Source organism: Propithecus coquereli, unplaced genomic scaffold, assembly GCF_000956105.1.
Source record: "Propithecus coquereli isolate 6110/MARCELLA unplaced genomic scaffold, Pcoq_1.0 Scaffold59, whole genome shotgun sequence".
Taxonomy (NCBI): domain Eukaryota; kingdom Metazoa; phylum Chordata; class Mammalia; order Primates; family Indriidae; genus Propithecus; species Propithecus coquereli.
This window is the reverse complement of record NW_012151840.1, coordinates 849,280-872,213: the sequence shown is the minus strand read 5'-3', so window position 1 is coordinate 872,213 and position 22,934 is coordinate 849,280. Positions and strand designations below refer to the sequence as shown.

The 22,934-nt window shown below is 44.9% G+C and overlaps 1 protein-coding gene across 1 annotated transcript; it reads left to right on the top strand.

Annotated features, from left to right (window-relative positions):
- The first annotated feature begins 4,413 nt into the window (after positions 1-4,413).
- On the top strand, positions 4,414-14,259 carry LOC105821824 (SLAM family member 9-like). The gene is made up of 5 exons (XM_012658623.1): positions 4,414-4,747; positions 8,764-9,063; positions 11,365-11,475; positions 11,764-11,909; positions 13,787-14,259. Exons 1-5 carry the CDS (start codon positions 4,633-4,635, stop codon positions 13,895-13,897), a joined length of 783 nt encoding a protein of 260 aa, XP_012514077.1. The 5' UTR covers positions 4,414-4,632; the 3' UTR covers positions 13,898-14,259.
- The last annotated feature ends 8,675 nt before the right edge of the window (positions 14,260-22,934 follow it).

Below are 22,934 nucleotides of genomic sequence, written 5' to 3'. Positions count from 1 at the left end.
AAGTAAGAAAATCAATGTAATACACCATATTAATAGAGTGAAGAAAAAAAGAGCACATGATCATTTTTAGATGCAGAAAAACATTTGACAAAATTCAATACCCTTTCGTAATAAAAACACCCACCAGACTATAAATAGAAGTTAACTTCCTTAACATGATAAGGGGCATTTATGAAAAACCCATAGTAAGTGTCATACTCAATGGTGAAACACTGAAAACTTTCCCTTGAAGGTCACGAACAAGAAGAGGATGCCCACTTTTTTTTTAAGCATGTCCACTTTTACCACTGCTGTTCAACATTGGACTGGAAGTCCTATCCAGAGCAATTAGGCAAGAAAAGAAGTTTAAAAATATCCAAATGGGAAAGAAGGAAATAAAACGCTCTCTGTTTGCAAATGGCATGATTCTGTGTGTAGAAAACACCAGAGTCAACAAAAGATCCTACCAGAGCTAATAAACAAATTCAGCAAAGCTGTAGGGTGTAAGACAAATATGAGAAAATCTATTGTGTTTCTATATACCAGCAATGAATAATCTGAAAAGAAAACTTAAAAAAAAATTCCATTATAATAACATTGGGAAAAAATACCTAGGAGTAAATTTAAGCAGGGAGGTAAAGACTTGTACACTGAAAACTACAAAACATTGCTGACAAAAATTAAAGAAAACCTAAATGATGAAAGACATCCCACAATGAAATACCACTTCGCACCCATGAGGATGGCTTTAATGAAAAAACAAAGAAAATAATAGGTGTTGGTGAGGATGTGGATTTACAGGGCCCCTGTACATTACTGGTGGGAATGTAAAATGGTGCAGCTGCTATGGAAAACAGTTAAGCGGTTCCTCAAAAAGACACAGACTTACCATGTGACCAAGAAATTCCATATCCAAGTATGTATTCAAGAGATAAGACACCACACGTTTACAAGGAAACTTGTATTTGATTGTTTATGGTAGCATTATTTATAATAGCCAAGAGGGGAAACAAGAGGAATGCCCAGCAATCGACGAATGGGTAAACAGATTGTGGTACACACACACACACACACACACACACACACACACACACACACACTCTCTCTCTCTCACACTCACACAATGTAATATTTAGCCATAAAAGGGACAAAATACTGATACACACTACAACTTGAATAAGCTGTGAAAACATTGAGCTAAGCAAATGAAGCCAGACACAAAAAGTTACATATGTATGATTCCTTATATATGATATATTTAGACTAGGCAAATCCATAGAGACAGAAAACAGATTAGAGTTCACCAGGGGATGAGGTGAAGGGGACTAGAGAGTGATTACTTAATGAGTGTGGAGTGCTTTTCTGGAATGATGAAAATGTTTTGAAACTAGAGAGAGGTGGCAATTGAGCAACATTGTGAATATACCAAATGCCACTAAATTGTACACTATCATGTTAATGGTATGTGTGAGAATTTTACCTCAATGGAAAAAAAAAAAAAGACATGCACTTCAGCATATGCTAGTACAATTTCTGAAATGCAACAAAAAGGAACAAAAATTTAGAAAGTTTCCAAAGGAAAAATAATCTGACTTCTCATCTGCAATATCGGAAGCTTGAGGATAGTGCAATGACATCTACATACCACCTGATGAGAAGGACAGTAATTCCCAAATGTCACTTACTGTCAGGGCGAGAGAAAGATATTACTAGATAAGTAATGGTTCAGAAAGTGTATCACTCACAGAGCCCCTTTGAAGAAAATTCTCAAAAAAGTTCTCCATCAAACAACAAATTAGTCATAACAAAGATTTCAAGGATAAGGAAAGATAAAGAGTAAACAGGGATAAGCAAAGAACCACACATCACATGTGATGAAACCGAATGGAGATGGTAATGTGACTGGGAACTTGTAAGTTAAGTGATAATTAAAGAGTCTTGAAATAAAGGAGTCGTATTTTCAGAGGAAATTTAATAATGGTCTAGAATCAGAAGACGACTATTTCAGCAAAACCTCCAAGTTGGGAGGATATCGTAGGGAGAGGGGTTAGGATATGACAAGACTGAGTGGGCAGACAGTGGGCTAGTGAATGTTCTGCTTGTCACCCTTCTGGAGGTGCTGGTGGCAGCAGTAATTAGAGGGTGAGGGGAGAGGTTGATTAGAGACAGCATTCAAATATTTTAATGTACTAGTAGAGAAATATGTGTTGGGATAGTGAGTATTAATGGAATGGAGAAGCATAAAAGAATTTTGAAACTATTGAGGAGGAAAGGGAATGAATGGGTGGCAGCCTGACTTTACCTCTCAGCAGAGCTGCCATAGTTAACCATCTCTTCCTTCTTGAAACACTTTCTTTTTTTGGCTTGTGTGACATCATTAAGCACCTGGTTTTTCCCTGGCAGTGTCTTCTTCGTGTCTCCTAATGGGCTCAAACCCTCTGGTAGTTAGTGCTATGTCCTCTTTTCTTCTTTAGCTATTTTCTCCTCCTGGGTGATTTTGGCTAATCCCATGGCTTTCAGTAGCATGACTGTGCCGATCGTCCAGTTTCTAGCCCTGTCCTTTCTCCCGAGCCTCAGACCTGGACCCTATTGTCTATTCAGCACCTGTTCTTAGAAGCCAGAGTTAATGTGTCTAAAACCAAATTCTTGTTTTATGCCAGCTCTGACCCCAAACCTGCTCCTCCCCCATGCTTTATCAGCCCAATAAATGTCACCACCACTATCTACCCATTTGTTTGAGCCAAAACCCTCAAAGTCATCCTTGAGTCTTCTTTTTCTTCCTTTTGACATCCAGTGCATTAGCAATCCCTGTCAGTTCTGCCTCCAAAATTTTTCCCGGATCCCTCCACTTCTCCCCCTTCCCAGCCGCCATCCTGCTTTTACCCTATTGCAAGAGCCTCCAAACTGGAACCCCTCTTCCTGCTCTTGCCCTTCTATAAATCGTTTTTCACAGAACATCTATTCTGAAGTGACCATTAAAAATGTAAATTAAAAAAACCCATCTCGTAGCTTCATGGTGCACTTCTTACCCGACAAAGCCTTCCCTGCCTCTCTGTCTCCTGTCTTCAGATCTCTTTTTCATTCATTTTGCTCTGAGTTATTGGTTACAAGCAACAGAAATCAACTGACTAATTGATTATATATTAAAGAATAGCAGGTACCATAGACCTTTGAGGGTTCTGGATGACCAGGCTTTGAGACTATTCATCCAGGAACCACACCCTAAGGCATACCACCAGAGCTGGTCTAGTAGAAGCTGGTCTATCCCTCCTGGTACAGACACCACAGCTCACACCACACCACCACTGACTTTGGACACTTGTCCTGCCCCAGAACTGCTGCCACCATGCCCCGGGCAACTGGATGGAGCTGCTGCCATGACTACCATGGTCAATAGTATAGATTTCATGGTCCCCCACTCTTCATGTTGCTCACTTGTGTTTGAAAGGCTGGGGTAGGTGCCTCTGACCGGAGGGTCCTTGGTTATGTGCTATCTCAGCTGCAAAGGAAGCTGGGAAAATGAGTGGCATTTTTAGCTTCTATAGCAGGAAGTGGGCTCTGACTCATAAGGTAGAAAATTCCACAAATATAATAAGGAAGTTCTGATGCCAGACAACAGACAGGAAGTCTGTGCCACATCCTTTTATTTTCTTTATAGAACTTATAATTATAGAACTTAATACTCATTTTTGTTTTTACTTGTCTTTTTCAGCAGTCTCACTCACTAGAATGGAAGCTCCATGAGAGCAGAGACCTGGTCTGTTTGTTCACCACTGTATCCCCAGCAGCTGCAACAGTGCCTAGCTGGTTAAATATTTATTGAAAGAAGGCAGATGGAGGGCCCAGAAGGGTAAATATTTGTACCAAACAAGTAAAGCTTCAAGAAAAAGAGAATTAGTCACGTGTCAAATGCCACAAGACTAGGACTGTGCAGGGATGATTGGTTTTGATAGTTAGGGATTATTAGGACCTAATCAAGAGCAATTTGGGAGGAGTAATGGGCCAGAAGCCAAACTGCAGGGGGTTGAGGAAAAAATATTGGCTGTAGGAAAGCCAAAATTATTGTCTTTCATACTGACAAATGGGAAACTGGATTATTGTTTATCAACTTGAATATTTTCAGTTTCTTTTTCCTGAAATTAGAACAGAGACCACGTTGGATGCAAGCTCCAAGAGAAGGAAAGAGCAGGAGTCTGGGCGGGCAACAGATGTGCTTGAATCCAAACTGGCATCTCCTAGGCGAGACCAGTGCCTAAGCAAGTTACCTCTGCAGCTTTGGCTCCTTGTCTGTAAAAATGAGGATGATTCTCTTTTTGTAAATATCCAGATAATGTGATATGAAAGCAGAGAGTAGATACAACATAATGTTCACTCTGCTCCTTTCTTCTGCTAATCTTAGCTCTTCCTTTACCAGGTTTCCAGACTGTCGCAGACCCCAGCTCTTTTTGCACATTGAAAAGGACCGTGGGGGGATCTGTCCAGCTGCAACTGACTTCAAAGTCTTCCTTGAGCCCTAATATTCGAGAGATTGAGTGGATTTGGGATTCCGAGTATAAGAAAAAACAGTTTCTGGTGTCCTTGAAGCCTAATAACTCTGATCCTCAATGGTATGAACTTGAAGACAAATACAAGCATAGATTCTACCTGACAGAGATGTCTTTCTTGAACATCAGGGATCTCACTATGGAAATGAGTGGACTATATGTAGCGACAATCAAATTCTTCTCAGGGGAATCCCAGCAAGAATATTTTAGACTCTGTGTATATGGTAAGCCTTGGGACCACACCCCAACCAGACATTCCAACAACCACTTTATCTAAAGTAAGTTAGCCTAAAATCAGATTTAAAAACCCAACCCTTTTAAGGGAAAATTTAAAAATCTCCTCTGATATCTTAAATAAAATTAAAGTTTAAAGATCACGTCTTAGGAAAAACTAGCCAAAAATTTTTAAAAGGTGCAAAATGCACATGAAATGAGGAGGGGAGGGAAACTGCACAAAAGGATTAAAAAAATTCTTCAATCATAAAATACTGCAAAATTGTTAGAAATACAAAATTGTATCAGAAATGTCCTAATTTGGTCAGTTCAAAACTGATTTAAAAATTCTTAAATGACCCAAAAAAGTTGGCAAAAACAAAACAGTAAAACTGGACATCAAGAAAGGTGAGAAAAACACTAAAAAGGAGATCAACTGTTAGAATTGGTCATTTGGTAAAATGGTTTTAGACAAGTTGACCTGAAGGCCAGTTGGAGAGTTCTCAGGACAAAGCGTGTCCTAGACCCAAGTTGAAGATGCAGAAGGTGACCCAGCCTCTGTTATCTGGATCTCCCAGGCTAATGAGCAAGCCAACATCCTCCCCTGGGAAGCACAGAGCCCTGGGCAGACAGTGCAGTGGAGAAAGCTGGAGGAAAGGGAGGAGAGGGAGCAGAGTCTGAAGGTATCCAACGTGCCAGAGCTCTCTCATGCTGGTCCTCTCTGCCTCCACCCATCCTCCATCACCCCTGCATGGATCATTGCAGGGGCTTCCTGACCAGTGTCTTCCCCTTTCTGAATCACCCTCCACACAGCTGCTATTTTGAGCTTTATAAAACACACTTCTCTTCCTATTATTCCTCTGCTTAAACTCCTAAAATGCTCCCAGCCCTACCCTCCACAGGATCAATAACACTCAGGAAAAGAAGTCCAGTCCTCCACGGGATCTGGTCACTGGCTGCCTCTCCAGCCTCACTTGCTGACACTTTTCCCCAAGCTCCATGCTCCGCATTTGCTACCTTTCGCCTCCCGCAGCTGGCCCTTTCTCTCCTCCTTGACGTGTATTGGTGGCTCTCCAGGGAATATCCATCTCTCATACCTCCCCTACAATTCCTCACCAAAACCAACAATTCCTCGCCTCATGGGAATGGGTGAGGGGCGAAGGACTCCAGTGTGGGAGATGGGAAAGCTTATCAGAAGAGACAGGGTTGACTGGATTGAGCATCCAATACGGGATTTCCAGTTAATGAAGGGTGAAGAAAACACCAGCTGCATCCCTGGCCTCCAGCTGCTGGTTCTTGATCTTGTCTCTCTCTCCTTTCCTTGGCTGATAAATGCATTGCATAGCTTTCTGAGTCACATCAAAACAATATAGTCTCTTCCTATCTCTTTTTGGCAGCAAGAATGGAAAGCTGCTCAAATTAGGTCAATTAAGAGGGGTTTCATCATAAAGATACATAGATCTCATAGGAGCTAAGATTGATTAGTAAAAGAGTTCCTTTGGCCTTCATGCTTGCAGGAGCTAGAAAGCCGGTGGGCACTCTCCTATCTCTGTCAGGAGCCACGTAGTCTGCCAAGTCTGTGTGTGTGAGCTCTCCCTCTCTCTCTCTCTCTCTCTCTCTTTCTCCCCTGTCAGATTTATTCTCTTGGGCTTCTCCCATGGTAAGGAACATGGCCTTTGGCAGCTATGAGTCCTGTCCCTCACCTTCCTGCCACCCCCCACCATCAGAGAGCAAAGGGACTTTCCTTGTCTGCTCCAGACAGTTCCAGGGAAGGACTCTTGTTGGCTAGGCTTGGGTCATATGCCCACCCCTAGCTTGGTCCCTGGCCAGAGGAATAGCATACTCTGATTGGCAAGGCCTGGGACTTGTGCTCTCCCCTGTAACCAGGGTCAGGGTGCTAAGAGGGACAATCATATAAAAAACACGAGGTTAGAGCAGAAGAGAAGTTGCTAGAAGTGAAAGTGCTACTAGCTGGTTTCTCTTCATCTTGCTTTCCATTTCCCAACAACCCATCTGTGCCCAGATTAAATCATCCAACACTTGCTCACTGCCCATCGCCTGTAGAACTAAGCATATGTCTCAGCGTTAGGCATCCTCCGGTAACTGATGCTATCTTTCCCCTCGTTTCTAAGCAGACAACCTCGTTCCTCATTTATAGACTCTTTCTCCCTTACCTCTTGGCTTTCAGAACTGCCCTGTCCTAAATAAAGATTTTTCTGATCCCTAGCAAATGAACCTTTCCATTTTGAAGTCTCAACATTTTTTTCTAATATTTTTATGGATTTTGCTTCCCTCTGTCTTGCACAAGAGCTATTTGTGTGTGTCTCCTGTTTCCTTGAGATCAGGGACCATGCCTTACTCTCTTTGGCATCTGCTAAATGTTTCCTCCGGATGTTATACCACAATCAATACAGCAAAAGAGAGAAGGAAGAGGTGAAAAGTCTTTCTTGTTTTGAGGCTTTGTCTTTTCAGGAGCGAAGATCTTTCTTCCCACCTAGCAGATTCCCTCTTATTTCATTTGTCAGAACTGCGACTGCAAGAAAGGCGGAGAAACCTAGAGTTTAGCTTTCCAGACTCTACCATAGGAGAAGGCAAGGACAGAGCAGGGACTGGGAATGGGTGTGGAGTGGGCGTCCCATTGGATTGGCCACCTGGCTATTAATGTCTGTTTTACCTGTATTACGTCCTCCTTTCTAACCTGTTTGGGTCTATCCACCATAGTAAAGTCATTCACTATATTAATAGTGGATTTGATAATTTATCCTTGAATTTCCAGTAGTTTTTTTGGTTCTTATTGTTTTGTTTTGTTTTGTAATATTTCTACATTTCTAAGCCATGTCGTTAGGTACATATTAATCTAAAATATCTCTTTGTTCCACTTAATTTTTTTAATCTTAAATTTTATTTGGTCCATAGTGACTATTGTCACACTGGCAATCTTTGTTACATTTTCCTAGCCTATCTTTTTCTGTCTCTTTCTTTTTCATCTTTCTGTGTCATTAGACAACATAAATAGCACACACTAGATTTACCTAATCTTAGAGTCATGGATTTTAATAGGGGGATATAATGAATTGAAATGTATTTCAATTTCTTTCATGCATGGACCTACTCCTGACATCTTATTTAATGTTTTCTATTGTCGTTGTTTTTTCCTTATATTTTGTTGGATCAATAATGTTTTCCTCTGTCTAAACTTCTCCAGTAGTTTGTACTTTTATCCTACTGGTTACTAAACTTAAATTTTTACTTTAGCATTTACAGATAATCAGTATTTTTTTTTTCCTCTGAACAAAACAAGAACTTTAACATCTCTTTTTGCACTGTATTCTCAACTCTTCCATATTGTGATCGTTATATATAGATCTAGGTATCAATAAATTTTAAAATATATATAGATAGATATAGATAATCATATATGATGATTACTTAATTATCTAGATTGAACTGTAAGTTTCACTGACTTCTTTGATCACTGTGATATCTTGTTTCTTCCTTGCTCTTGAATTCATGGTTAATTTTTTTCCTGCATATCTTTGAGTTTCTTTTAGAGAGGTGATTAGCATCCTAAGCACTTTCATGTCTTAAAGTGTCTTTGTTTTGCCTTTTCAGTTTAATGCTAAATGGGAAGGGGAAAAATTCTAGATTCAAGTCTATTTTCCTGCAGAGGTCATGGAAAATTTTTGAGCAGGCTGGCTTGAAGGAGCCAAGGAGTCATGGGAGAGTGGTGCAGGGCCAGGGCAGCCTAGGGAAAGCCCAGGAAGTGACCCTCACTGTGCTCCTTAGAGGAGATGGGTGGTGAGGTGCTTGCTCCAGGTCCCCTCTCTGAGCAGGAAGGGCCTCAACTACCTACTCCTGGGCTGAGAGGCAGAACCTGTGGGCCAGGTGGATTGGTTACTTCCCAAGGCTTATATTTAGAAAACGGGCAACCTCACACTACTGCATCACGTAGATGAGAGTGGTTGATATACTTGGGTGAGCCTCCAATCCTGAAGCTCAGTTTTTCTTTTGTCCTCTCTTGTCCCAGAGCCCATCCCTCACCCCAAAATTGTGATTCATTCATCATCCAACACATTAGGCTGGTGCAATGTCAGTCTGGAGTGTGGGACCCCAGGGGCCACAGAGAACCTGACAATGACCTGGCTGAGCAAGGGCCTCCCCAGGGAGCTGGAACAGAGCGGGACACTGGTGCCAGCCCCCAACTCCAGGAATCTAAGCCTGAGCCTTTCCCTGAGCCAGTTGAATGGGCACCTCACCTGTGTGATCAGCAACCCTGTGGACCAGAAGAATGCAACCCTAGACCTGGAGACCCTCTGTCCTTTGAGGGGTGAGTGTGATCTACTAGGGAGGGTAATGAAAATGGGCTGGCAGAGGATGGGCTGGGGATAAGACTGGAGGACTCAGGGAAGTGATGGGACTGAAGAATACTGTAAGGCTGTTCACATGGTGCAACCAGAAGGTCCCCCCTCAGTGAATGACCACATCCTCGCTACAGTCTTCAAACCTGCAAGTCCAGAAGTCAGGCCAATATGTGGAGATTGCTGCATTGCCCATGACATAAATGTGGGACTGGCATGTGGACACTCCCATTCCCAGAATCAAGGAGTGGGGAGGCTGAATTAATCATCAGTATCCAAGCAGGAGAGGAGGATTTGAGGACTGAGGCCTGATGAACCCTTAGGGCACTCCCTCAGGCCCCAGAATGCTGGTGTTCCCTGGTCTCAGGCTCTCTCCCTGGGTGGAGTGGGTTGGACGTGCATGGTCTGTTCAGGCTGATAGATGCCTGGTTTTTCTTTTTTTGTCTTTTCCTTCCTTCCTTCCTTCCTTCCTTCCTTCCTTCCTTCCTTCCTTCCTTTTTTTCCTTCCTTCTTTCTTTCTTTCTTTCTTTCTTTCTTTCTTTCTTTCTTTCTTTCTTTCTTTCTTTCTTCTTTCTTTCTTTCTTTCTTTCTTTCTTCTTTCTTTCTTTCTCTTCCTTCCTTCCTCCCTTCTTCTTTCTTTCTTTCTTCTCCTCCTCTCCTCTCCTCTCCTCTCCTTTCCTTTCCTTTCCTCTTCCTTCTGTGCCAGACATCCCCTACCACCTCTGAGAACATAAGCCACAGTCAGCCTCCTCTGAGAAGTGTGAGTACCTGTGGTCACTATTGCCATTTACCAAGCTTCCCCCAGTCAGCCTAAGGGGTCACCCAGGCTAAATAAAGGGACTACACAGGGTGCATCAGGGGGAGGGAGCTCTTACAAAGGAACAGTACCCTCAGGCCCTGGATTCATAAAATACCAACCCCCACATTGCGGGGACTACACAGCAGGAACAACCGATGTAGAAAGGAGGTGTAATCATCAGTCAGCTGCCCTGTCCCTCCAACGTCCTCCCGAGCTCTGCTTGCATCCTTGGGGCTCTCCTCTGAACAGTCTCTTCTTTGTCATTTCCTTATTCACTCCTCCACTCAGCATTCAACCCACAAACTTGCACTGAATGCCTACTATGTGCTGGGGGTGGGGCACAGTGGGGGCATAGCCCTTGCCCTTAAGTAACTTACAGTGCAGCGGGGCACCGCCACGTACTGGCCGTGTGACCTTGGGCAAGTTACTTAGTTTTTTGAGCCTTTCTATCTGTAAGATGGGTAATACTTCTACCTACTTTATAGGGTTGTTATGAGAATTAAAAGAGGGAATCTGTGCAAAGCTATCAGCATAGTACATGGCATGTAGTGTGTCAGTAATTATTAGATAATAAAGAGAAGAAGAGCAGGGGTATATTTATTTATTTTTATTTTTAATTTTTTAGAGAGAGGGTCTCACTCTGTCTCCCAGGCTAGAGTGCAGTGGCACAATCATAGCTCACTGCAACCTCCAACTTCTGGGTTCAAGCGATCCTCCTGCCTCAGCCTCCTGAGTAGCTGGGACCACAGGCATACATCACCATGCCCAGCTCACTTCAAAAACTTTCTTTTATAGAGACAGGGGTCTTGCTATGTTGCTCAGGCTGGTCTTGAACTCCTGGTCTCAAGCGATCCTTTCACTTTAGCTTCCCAAAGTGCTGGGATTACAGGCATGAGCCACTGCACCTGGCTGGAGGGGTATATTTCTAAATACAAAGCCAGATGTTAAGCGAAGTTGAAGCAAACACAAAGTGTGGTCCAAGAAAAAAAATTGAGTAACTGCTATGGGAGTTGGGAGTGAAGGGTGTCACAGAGAAGGGAACACCTGAGATGGGCCTTGAAGGATGAATAGGAGTTTTCTTGTGGCAATATAAGAAAGACATCCCAGACAAATAGCATAACATGCTTTGAGGTCTGGAGACCCCAGATCGTTCCATTCCCTCTCCTTCTGGGAATGTAGTAACCTTCTGGAGGTCTGAGAGTAGGAAGGAGAGGCAGGTGGAGGGGATGAACAATGGCACACTAGTTGGTGGGAGCCCTGAGATTTCTGTGCAGAGATGGGACAGAAGACCTGGCAGAAGCAGCATTAAAGTGGCAGTGAACAGTGTGCTGAGAGACTAGAAAGGCGTAAATCCCTCTGGGCTGCAGAAAAGATGCATTCTTGGGAGACAGACCCTATGTCAGGGAGGTCCCACCCCTGCCTGGCCACCAGGCCAGACTGAGGCAGATCTGACACCAGCCTTTGACCCCAGGTTCTCCTCAGAGCAAATGGCTTTGGGTAGGCATCCTTGTCCCGGTTCTGATGGCGAGCCTGGTGGCCGGAGTGTGGATTTGGAAGAGGAAGAACATGAAGGCTGAGAGAGGTGGGTGCTAGGGGAGGAGCCATGGAGGGAGGAGGCCCCAGGGATAGGGACAGGCTGGGGAGGACAGTGGGCAGATAGAGGCTCATCGGCCTCTCCTGTGGATCCCTGGCAGAAGGCTGGGGGAGCAATGCTGAGGGTGGGAGGTGTGTGAAGGACCAAAAGCAAAGGGTGGTGGGTGGCAGAGACTGAGCAGGAGTCCGGGACCTGCACTTATAGCTCAGGGAGCAACAGCTGCCCTCACACTGGCTTCAATTCCACACACCCTCACTGAGCATCTGCTGTGTACAGGTGGGTCCACTCTCCTGCCAGTGGTGCCAAGCTCAGAAGCTGCTCCCCATGTCCTTTCCACGGAGAACTTTGCTGACTTGCGGACTGGAGGGGTCAACAGCCATGACCCTCCCTACGCAGAGATCAGCCTCCCAAGACACCCTAAGGTGGGTCTGAGGGAATCGAATCAGGCCAACTGGGAGGTCCAGGATACTCTGCCCCACCGTGAGGCTCTGGGCCCAGTCCTTGCCTTGGGCAATATGGTTGCATGCCTGGGTGCCCACGCATGCTGTGAGCTGTGGTGCAGAGCGAGGAGACCTCACTCCTACAGCTCCACATCCGTAATCTCATCAGGGCCTCTCAGCTGCCCGGAGAGGAAGGATGGCAGAGCAGGGCAGAGGGGGACCGAGGCTCAGTGAGGTGAGCAGCTGGCCCAAGGGCACACCACCTTGGCAGCGGAGGAAGTGGGACGAGAACCCTGGAGGGGCTCATCATCCACAGGCTGAAACTCGGGCCCCGGGAGAGGCAAGAGTGTAAATGACCAGGTGTCTGGTGAGACCGGCCGTCTGTGGGAGACTGAACGGGAGTGAAAGCAAAAGGCCCAGCAGGGTGTGGAGGAGGCGGAGATACCAGGGTCTGGGGAGCATCGGAAAGCCCCCCTTCTCCCCCACCCCGGCCCCTCTGCCTCCCACCTGCCTGAGCTCCTACCGTTAATGCCACTGCTTTGTGTAAAGGCGTAGCTGCCCCCGCTGAAGCCATGCCGCTGAGAGAGCACCTCATGTGGCTCCTGGCCCTTGGCTGGAAATTGGTGCTACGGTCCCAGATGGAAAGATTCTGCTGAGGGAGGAGTATTGGTGGGGAGAGTGAGACCCAGATGGAACTCTGGGACTTACCCAGAGAACTGTGGCAAGCACAAGGCTGAATGGGGTCTCTTGACTTCCAGTCCAGTGCCTTGTCCACTGTCCCCATCTGCCTCAGTGCCGGTGGCATTGTGGCTTCCCATCTCAGCCCTTCTGAATCATGTCCCCACTGGACCTGGGCTGCAGGGGATTCAGGAAATACAATAACTCCCTGGGACCCAAGCCCCAATACCCCCCTCCAGAGACACACAGGAGGAGGAAAATATGTAGCTTTAGGATAGAGAAACGAACCAGGTGGCATCCAACCCAGATACTCAGCCCTGTCTGGAAGCCCCTGCTGCCTCAGTCTCTGCCCCTGCGGAGCTCCCAGGCTGCTGGAGAAAATGAACAGCTCCAGGGCGTGGAGACAAGCACAGAAGAGGATGGGAGTGGGGAGAAGGAGCAGATCAGGAGAGGTGGGTGTGAGACCCAGCTCTGATGCTGGCTTCTTGTTCAACCTTGAAAAGTTACTTTACCTTCCCAGGCCTCAGTTTTCTCTTTTATAAAATGTGGATTATAATAATAACAACAGTAATACCTTATATTTAGCGAATGCTTTGCAGTTTTCCAAAGCACCTTTGCAATGAGAGCAGTCAAGGTGACTTACAAATTTGTCCAAGGAGTATTTATCGAGTGTCTACTGTCTTCCTATGAATGGAATTATTCTGATCTGGGTTACAGAATCCCAGACCAAAACAAGTACAAAGCAAAAAAAAAATCCTTGCCCTCATAGAATATGCATGCTAGTGGGGGTGGGAAGGGAGAATGACAAATAAAATAAATAAACTGATAAATGCTAAGGAGAAAATAAAGCAGGGAAGGGCAGAGGGGGCATGATGGGCTGTCAGAGCAAGCCTCACCGAGAGGAAGAGCCTGAAGGAGGTGAGGGAGAAAGAACATGGAGGTCTTGAGTGGTGAGAGGAGAGGGGTAGCATCCTGGGCAGAGGACAGAACAAATGCAAAGACTTGCAGAGCTCAAGTGAGGCATCTGGGCTGAAGCTGTATTTTGGGGAGTTATCAGAGTTGAGACTCAGAACTACCTGGTTGAGGACAACAAGCACATGGAGAGAGGTAGCCCAACTGGCCCTTGTACATAGTTCTTAGAGGCTGACCAAGACCACTCCTCAATCCCACTTCAATTGTAGAATAACATGGAGAAGAGAAGCTTCCATGCACAAAGCCCCAAGCTGACTCCGGCAATCCACAGTGTCTATGAGAAGATCCGGCTGAGCCCAGAGGCCAAGGGGGATACCTAGACCATGAAGACACTGGGACAGTGAGGGGCCTTGGTAAGATCTGCTCCACCCCACCTTTCACCCCTGGGTTCCACTTTCTTTCTTTAAGGTGGAGCTGCAACTAGACCCCAAGTCTTCCTGACCCCTCCCACTGAGACAGCAGGCAGCATGAGCTACTCCCCTGGGTTCCCCCACAGGTGTGAACATTGACTGTTCTATTCAACATCAAAGCATGAAAGGCAAACCCTTTAGCCGGCCTCTGATGTCTGGCGTTTGACCGACTTAATCCCCATTAGGGCATACCCTTGGTCGGGCAGGACCTGTGCAGGCATGGTCAGGGGGCAGAGATGCTTTTGCAGAACAGGGATGGTCCTGGGCCTGAGAAAGATGAGCTTTAGGTGGAGGACCTTTAAGATGCCACCACTACCCAAGAATAGAGAGGTAGCCCTTGACTGTGGAAAAGCACAAGGCCTGCAGATACAGGATTAGGGGTCAGCTGCAGTGTGGAGGTGAGTGATGGAAAGGGAAGGGAACATTTCTTTAGCTCCACCATCTACCAGGCTTAATTCTAAGTATAACAAATGTACTGTCTCAGGACTTTTCAAAATTCAAGTAACTCAGAGACCCTTTTCCTTTTATTACATAACAAAAGTCAACAGGCATGTCATTGAAATTATGATGTTTCGTCAGTTTTGTTGCTGAAGTACATGTGGTCTTGTTCCCAATATATCCTCTTACTGGTTGGTTAAAGTAGTATGCACAAAATATATTAAACAACATGCTAAATCCTACCATTTGTAGTTTTTCATTTTAATCAACTTGAATTTCTGCGTAGACAGCCGTATTATCAACAAATAATTATAATTTTTGATTCTTTGTTTCCAATTTTTATGCCTTATTCCTTTCTTTTGTCTAATTGGGTTGGCTAATACCTCCAAAACCAGGTTAAATAATAGTGATGATAAAAGATATCCTTGGTTTGCCCCTAACTTTAATAGGAATACTTCCAGTGTTTCTGCATCAAGCATGATGTTGTTTTTTGGCTGAGGCATATATATTTTATCATGTTAAGAAAGTATGTACCTATCCTTATTTTATCAAAAGTTTTACCAAAAATAAAATGTCAAATGTTGTCATTTCCCTTTCTGAATTTGTGAATATATTATTTTTCTCTTTTTCATATATTAATAACATATTAATAGATTTCCTAATATTGAACTTTTCATGCATTATTGGAATAAGCTCCAGCTGATGTATTATTCTTTTAATGTGCTACTGTTGGATAATATTTTTATTTGGGATTTTTGTATCATTTTTTGTAAATGAAATTCTCCTGTAGTTTTTTTTGCTTTACTGTGTCAGTTTGGTATTCATGCTATGCTTATTAAGAAATCGTTTTATACTCATTTCTTATAATAACTCAATAAGAATTTGCTTTGTAGTAAAAAAATACCCCATTTAAAGAAAAGAGTTCTTATCACACAGTGATTTAAATTATTTTTATTATAATGTTACTTTAAGATATATGAACATAAAACTATATACAAATGTCTTGAGATATAGCTTTTATGTTATAAACTAAAACATGTATATAATGTAAATAAAAAAACTAAAACAATGAAGCAATGGTTATTTAAATTAATATCCAAACCTACAAATTTAATGTAATATGATAGATGTTTTTGTTTTGCTGAAATTTGATATGAGGCTAGTTTTTTCCTTGAATTCCAGTATCAATGATTTATTTTCAGCATGAAGCTTAAAGTAATTCATCTTGGATAGAATGGTTTAAACAGATTTTGAAGATTTCTGTGTCATTTTAGTTTGCAGGTTTTCATTATTCCTTCCTAAGAACACCTTAAGCACTGTTCGATTTTTCTCTACCCAGCTCCTTGCTAAGAGAAAGAACAGGTCAGTTCACAAGGGGCCAGAGGTGCTGATTCCTGCAGGGGAAGACTGAGGGGCAGAGAGGTGGGGAGACGACCGGCAGAGATGGGGGAGCAATGGGGCCCGGGGAAGAAGTCTGAAGCCAGAATCCTGGAGTCTTTTCTCTCCAAAGTTCTCATAGGTTCTATTAACCCATCTGATTCAAATCATTATGAACTTGATCAATAATTGAAAGAAATTAATATTTTATGAATTTAGCAAATTCATCAAATTGGACATTCAGTGATTTGCTCGTTTGGGAAATGGATTCTTTGGTAAACTGTCTTTCAGCGAATTAGTTTTAGATGAATTGATCTTTGGGCAAACTGATGGGAGCCTTACAGCTCAATGGTAAGAAATTTGGCATCGGGGCCAAGCTGTCCGTGTCACAATGCTTCCTGCACTTGCTGGCTGCATGCTCTTGATCAGGGACTCAACCTCCCAGTGCCTCAGCCTCCTCATCTATAAAAACCAAAGTGCCTTCCCTCACAGAACTGTTAGAAGAGTCATTGAGTCAATACACTCACAGCACTCAGAGCAGTGCTGGCATTTGCAAGTGCTCGGTAGGTGTCATTATTGTCATTCTGGGAGTCCCGCCTGGTGGCTCATTTTTCCTGTCACCTCTGTGTGAACCATGCACTGGGCAGCCCCGTCAGAACTGAGCTCTGCGTCCTCATGTTGTTCTTACGTGGAGATGCTTTAACACAAAAGCAAATATAGCCCTGAAAACACCTTGGTTATAATGTGGTCATCCACAGGATCCAGAATATACACGTATTAACATTCATATCATTACCAAAATGAAAGCATGAAATATAAAAATTCTAACAGAGCACTTGCAGACCCTAGACGACAAAGTACACCAGTTAGAGAAATGCCATTCTAGAGGCACCTGACCTGGCAGGAAAGGTGGCAGTGAAAAAAGAGCAGGAGGGGTGGAGGGGGGTGGGAGGAGCTTTTGATCTCTACCTAATCGAAAGCCAATGAACAAGGATGTCACACCACAGGGCTAGTCCAGTCTGAATGGGGAGGAGGGAGAAAGGAATAGAATCCTTTTCTATGTGGACTACAAACCCTTATATCAATTCTTTAACTTGTGTTAAAGGATGCTAAGGATTCAAACAATGCCCTAACCAACAAAGCAAAGTCAAAAGGAGTGAAAATATGCTGTTTTGAGGAAAATAGCAGAACCAAATAGAAAGACCTCAATCAAAGATGTGGAAAAGCAGAAAAAAATGAACATGAGACCTACACAATTATTTGGTCCTCCGAAATAAAGGAAAGGAATATCAGCTTGCACATGACCGATGAAATGGAGGAAAGTAATCTTTTTGAAGAAGTTAGAAATGCAAAGAACAGAATCAACCATATCGATGACACAGAAGAAAGATGGGATGAGAAAATAATGCAGAGCACGAGAGGGAAGCAATCAGCATGAAGACGAGCACTGGACTGATGGGGGGAGGGGGTCAAAGATGGGTAACTGGTGTCCCTGAGGAAGAGATGGAAGGAACGGAGAGGAGGAAATGCAGTCATCAACACCGTCCATTTCCTCCTCCAAAGCCAGCCCCCTTCTCACTTACAGAACCCTGGCTGGTTCAGGTGCCCAGAAGAGACACCTGGTATCAGGGATGAGGTGGGCACGTGACTCCCCTCTGCCCAATGATGGATAAGAAAAAGTCTCCTTTGGGGTTTCTGAGAATGACTTCCATCCTGACAAGAGGAAGGAGGGAGTCATCGTCTGTTTTCTGTTGCTTATAACAGAATACCTCAAACTTGGTAATTTATAAAGAAAAGTAATTTATTTCCTTACAGTTATGGAAGCCGGGAAGTCCAAGGTCGAGGGGGTGCATCAGTTAGAGCCTTCTTGCTGGTGGGGACTCTTCCATACAGCATTCTGCGCTATCGCATGGCGACAGGGCTGGGCGTGCTAGCACGCTTGCTCAGGTCCCTCCTCCTCTTATAAAGCCACCAGTTCCCCTGCCGTGATAACCCATCAGTCCATTAACCCTTGTTAAAAGAAAAACTTTAGACAAGTCAAATTAACAGATTTTAATTGAGCAAAGAATAATTTGCAAAATGGACAGTCCCCAGAACCAGAATAGGTTTGGGGTGACTCCGGGGCTGCCAGATGGCCGGAAAACATTTATGGACAGAAAAAGGAACATGACGTGCAGAAAACAGAAGTGAGGTGCAGAAACGGCTGGATTGGTTACAGCTCTGTGTCTGCCTTATTTGAACATGGTTCGAACAGTTGACTGCCGGTGATCGCCGCAACTCTGTGATTGGTATGAGAGTATGTTCCAGTCTGTTTATGCATCCAGTTTGGTTACAGTTCACTATCAATCGAGAAACCTTTAGGCTGAACTTAAAATATGTAAGGGGGCGGCTTTAGGCTGAACTTACTTTAGCACCCATTAATCCATGAATGGACTAATTCATTCGCGAGGGCAGGACCCTCAGGACCCAGTCGCCTTTAAAGGCCCCGCCTTTCATACTCCACAGTGGGGATCGTTTCCAACACATGGAATTCTGGTGACACATTCAAACCCTAGCAAAGGGTGAAGAGAAACTCCAGCCCCACGCTGCCGGCTGGCTCCTGCTCCCGAACGTGGCCGTGTGAGAACCGTGGTGCCCGGGACCGTGAGAGCCACCTCAGGGCAGAGGCTGAGCCGGAGCCCTTGCGTCCCTGAGTGCTGACCCAAACCCAGCCCCAGCTTGTCTCTGGGCTGAGAAATTCCCAGAGTAGCAGCATGAGAGATGTTGCAGTTGTGGAAAAGAGCAGCGTGTGGATACGTGCAAGGGAGAGGTCTTGGAGTTTGCTGGTTTGCCTGTGTTTGCTAAATTATAGAATGCAGAGGAGTAGTTGGACATAGTTGGACGTGAGATCGAAATTGGGCTTTGGACTTCTTGTTCAAGATGTTCATGGAAAAAGTGCGTGCGTGTGTCGCCTATCCCTCCCCAAACCCTTAAAACTATGGTGAATTCATTTTATTTTAGTGTTTAAGCCGCAGCATGAAAGAGAGACTGGGAGGCGGCTCAGCAGCAGACCAGGGATGCAGGAATCTCAGAGAGAGACAGTAGGGCAGAGCCATACTCTGTGCCAATCACATCAGAATCTCTGGGGTGGTGCCCAGGGAACAGTAGGATTTTAGCGACCCAGGTGAGCCCAGTGTGTTCAATGCACAGCCAAGTTTGAGAATCACTGACCGAGAAAACACACACGGGGCACAGCAGAGAATGGAGCCATCTGCCCAAAGGAACCAGAAGGGACTTTGAACTCAGAGAGGCCAGGTGGCATGTGGGTGGGCTGAGGAGTGGGGCTGAGACAGGGATCCCCGTGGTGAGGTCGTGTATGAAGTGGTCAGCCCCCACCCTCTGCCAACTCCAGGCACAGAATGTGCAGAACCCAGGCATTTCCTTCTCAGACATCAACAAAGGAGGTCTCTTTTAAAACAAAAACAGAAAACCCTGAATGTGTGGTCTGGAGAGAACTTGGGCAGCTAGTGTGGGTAATGAAGCCTTAGGAAAGCTCCCCTCGTTCTAACATTTAGGGGTCCCCAGCGTAAAAGCCAGCTCCCTGACCCCTCCCTAAAGTACACCCCGACAGAATGACCTGACTCTTTTTTAAATACAAGAGGACAACCAAGGATCAGCAAACAGGTGAGAAAAGCTGGCAGCACAAGGAACAACTCCAGCCCCGGAGCTGAATAGCAGGTTCCGAGGTGGCGTGAGTGAGTTAAATCCCCGTGTGTGTGTGTGTGTGTGTGTGTGTGTGTGTGTGTGTGTGTGTAGCAGGAAGGCATTAGGTGATGGCTCAGATTGAAAACTCCAGAAATAGCCTCGAAAGCATCACCTAGAAACATAGAAGTAGCCACAGAAAGACTAAAAGCAGACAGAATAACAGAAGTGGTTGCCTCTGGGGAGAAACTGGGACCAGCAAGGGACTGAAATTTTTCAGTACGTTTTTTAAAACCACACACACGTATGACTTTGAATACATATATATTTGTAATACATATTTAATATATATCTGATTATATATGTATACGTTTGAAAAGAAGAAATCAGACTGTAAAACAGCCCTTGTCAAACTTGAATGTGCATGCCATTCACTTGGCAGGCTTCTAAAAAAAGCAGACTCTGATTCTGTTGGTCTCGGGGGACCTGAGAGTCTGCATTTCTTACAAGGTCCTGGGCGATACTGATGCCAGTGGTCTGGGGACCACACTCTGAGCAGCAAGGATGTAAACAACCCTAAACGATGCCAGGCTGAGGCATCTGAAATAAATTCTGTGGATAATTGGAAATCACCGAAGCTCTTTGAGCAGGGGGGAGGCAGGATTGGAGGATGGTCCAGGGGGTTGATCCGAGCGGCACGGCTTTTTGAGAGACACTCGAGACACAGGGCCAGACGGGAGATGTTGCAACAGTCCAGGGAAAAGATGGGGCTGAGTCAGGGCAGTGAAGGAGGGCGGGGGTGACAACACGGCGAGAGAGACGTCACTGCGACAGGATCACGTGACAAAGGACTGATTATGAGGGTGAAGGCAGGAAGGACCCCCAGCTGTCAAGCTGGGAGAGTGCAGGGCTTTTAGAGACCTTTGGGAGGAAGGGCAGCCTCCGTCCGGGGGGCTGGAGTGTGAGGAGCCTGCGGAAGCTCCAGGGGTTGGTAACACGGCGAGTTCAGAAGGGGTGGAAATTAGTGAGGAAGTGACCCAAGGCCGGAGCCAGCCATCACCAACAAACAACAAAAGAATGTCCCCTGTTAGGAGCACACCCGGAACCTGCATCCGTTGTAGGTTCTGGCTGCAGTGTCAAACCGAGGACATCTTTCCTGCCCCCTCTTCATTATCTCCATCCTCCAAACCTAGTGTGACATTTGCAAGGCCACAGCCTGAGGGTGACCGGAAGAGCCTGGACAATTCTGGTCCCTCCAGAGAAGGGCCGCAGGACCTGCTGCAGACCAGATCTAGTGTGAAGGAGCTGGGAGGTGGAGGGAATGGACATGGCATTCCAGGCAGAGCGGGTGGCATGAGAAAAGCCCTGAGGTAGGAGGGAGCAAGGTTCTTCTTCAGGGGCTGATGGCTTTTTAGGTCCAGTGTATGTGTAGTAAAATTCACCAGTTTTAAGTGTATAACAAGATTTCCTTGTGTTTCTTAGAGAAAAATTTGAACTTTTCTACAACTGTATTAGATTCATGCAGTTTTTTACTTTCGATATGGGAATGGGGACAATCTAGTCTGTCATTTGCCTAAAGATATTGTGAGTAAAACCTCTCTTTCTGTTAGCATCTTTCCCTTAGAACCTAAGTGGGAGGGTCAGATGTTGATGTTCTCTGTCAGGCTACTCAGTTATTGACACAGGTGGGTTTAGAGAGTGGACTGTGGTAGCTACATTCTGAGAGCTTGGTCTCTGTGGTTGTTCTCTGGATTGGTTGGAAACATTTGCACCTCAGGCCAAGGCCCTGGGTTTATGGACTGATTGTGCTCTCCAGGGACATTAGTGTTCTTTGGATTTTTGCATGCATGTGTATGTGTGCGTGCGTGCGTGCGTGTGTGTGGAGGGGGGGTATTTTCATTTTTGCAAGGCCCAACCCCACTGGTAATCAGTATCCCTGGCATTACTATCTCCGGGAGCAGAGCTTAAGGAAAACAGCATGCTGGCAAACACTGCTCATTGCAGACCGTTCTGGGGGACATTCCTGGGTGAGAATGAATAGCTTTGCAGAAGTTTCAAAGTTGGTTTTACTGGAACAAAATGCAGAGCAGGGTATCTTGGCCATTGCAGAGCTGAGATCTGGGTTCACTTGGAATTAAGTAATTCTTTACTCTTGAGATGCTCACTCAGTGCAGGTCAGCTCCCATTGCGGGCTTTTGGAGGGAATGTTGGAATTACAATGAATATTTGGGAATTTTCCCAACAGATGCCTAGCCACATCCTTACGTTTGTTGTGTGCAACAGCACTGTGGGAAAGAACTGGCAGCTCCGGTACACCGATGGCACTTTGCTCCTGATGCTTTGATTTTCAGAGGCTAGGGATGAAGGGAGCCCCGGCATGAATTCCCAGCTTTCCAGTTGTGTTCCCAGGACGTCATGCTGTTCTGCTTAAGACCCTTTTCAGACCTTGCGCCCTGAGGCCCAGAGCTGAGCTGAGCTGAGTGGGGAGGGGAAGACACAGATTTAGCCTCGCTGATGAGATGTAGCTCATGGTTCTGGGGTAAGTTGTTTCTGATGAAAAAGGCAGCGGAGGCAGCTGTGGTCAGGCCTTAAGAACACAAGGACCTCCCTGGCAGGGTTGAAGCAGCTGTATCTCTTGGCTCGGGTTGCATCCTGTGGGGATGTCAGGAAGGATGGATCGAACCTGATAGTTTCTGCTCCCCAAGGTCTGGGTAGCTCCCACTGGCTGAAGGGCACAAGAAAAATATTAATAGTTACTGCAATGGTTTGTACTTACATACAGCCCTTTTGGGGAAATATTTCAAAGTTAATTAGCATTATAATGAATCAGTACAGCAAGAGCATGTATAAAATGGGGTATGAGTGAATTGAATTATTGGGGTTGTATTTTTCAATTTATTGGCTCATCAAAATGATGGGTTGATGGTTTAAAATTAGTTAATTTTTAAACAGGAATTTTAAAAACGACTTAAATGATGGTCCATCATGGGTATTGTAAATAGACTTAAGTCCATAACCAGTGGACCAAAAAATGTGAATGTACATTAGTCCTGTTAAATTCCAAATCACCAATTTAATTCCAGCTGAATAACATTACCCACCACATTAAATTAACTTGAATTTTATTGGTTTGTTTCTATTTTTATACTTTTCAATTTTATTGTTTTGAGATAAGCATAAAGTGTATAGATTTTGTATTTGTGTGTCTCTGAGTGATGTTATAATGAAACAATTTACATCAGAATTTGGGTTCAAAGTGTGTAGGGTTTCAGTTTTAAAAGAGATCTCATTCTCAGCCCTCTCAGTGTCCACCACGCATAATGTCAGTGCCACCTAGTGGTCTGAGGCAGAACTGCAACTTCATTGAATGGTGACATTTTGATGAAAAACAGCAACCCCCCCTTAGATAACGTCTGCATTCTGCTGATGGGGTCTTGAAATGAGGCACCTC

Bases quoted from the DNA above. Each gene is read 5' to 3' on its own strand.
- LOC105821824 (XM_012658623.1), top strand. From the start codon at position 4,633: ATGTCTTTCTTGAACATCAGGGATCTCACTATGGAAATGAGTGGACTA. The intron at 4,748-8,763 runs GTAAGCCTTGGG...CTCTTGTCCCAG, and splicing joins TTTTAGACTCTGTGTATATG to AGCCCATCCCTCACCCCAAA. The intron at 9,064-11,364 runs GTGAGTGTGATC...CTTTGACCCCAG, and splicing joins GACCCTCTGTCCTTTGAGGG to GTTCTCCTCAGAGCAAATGG.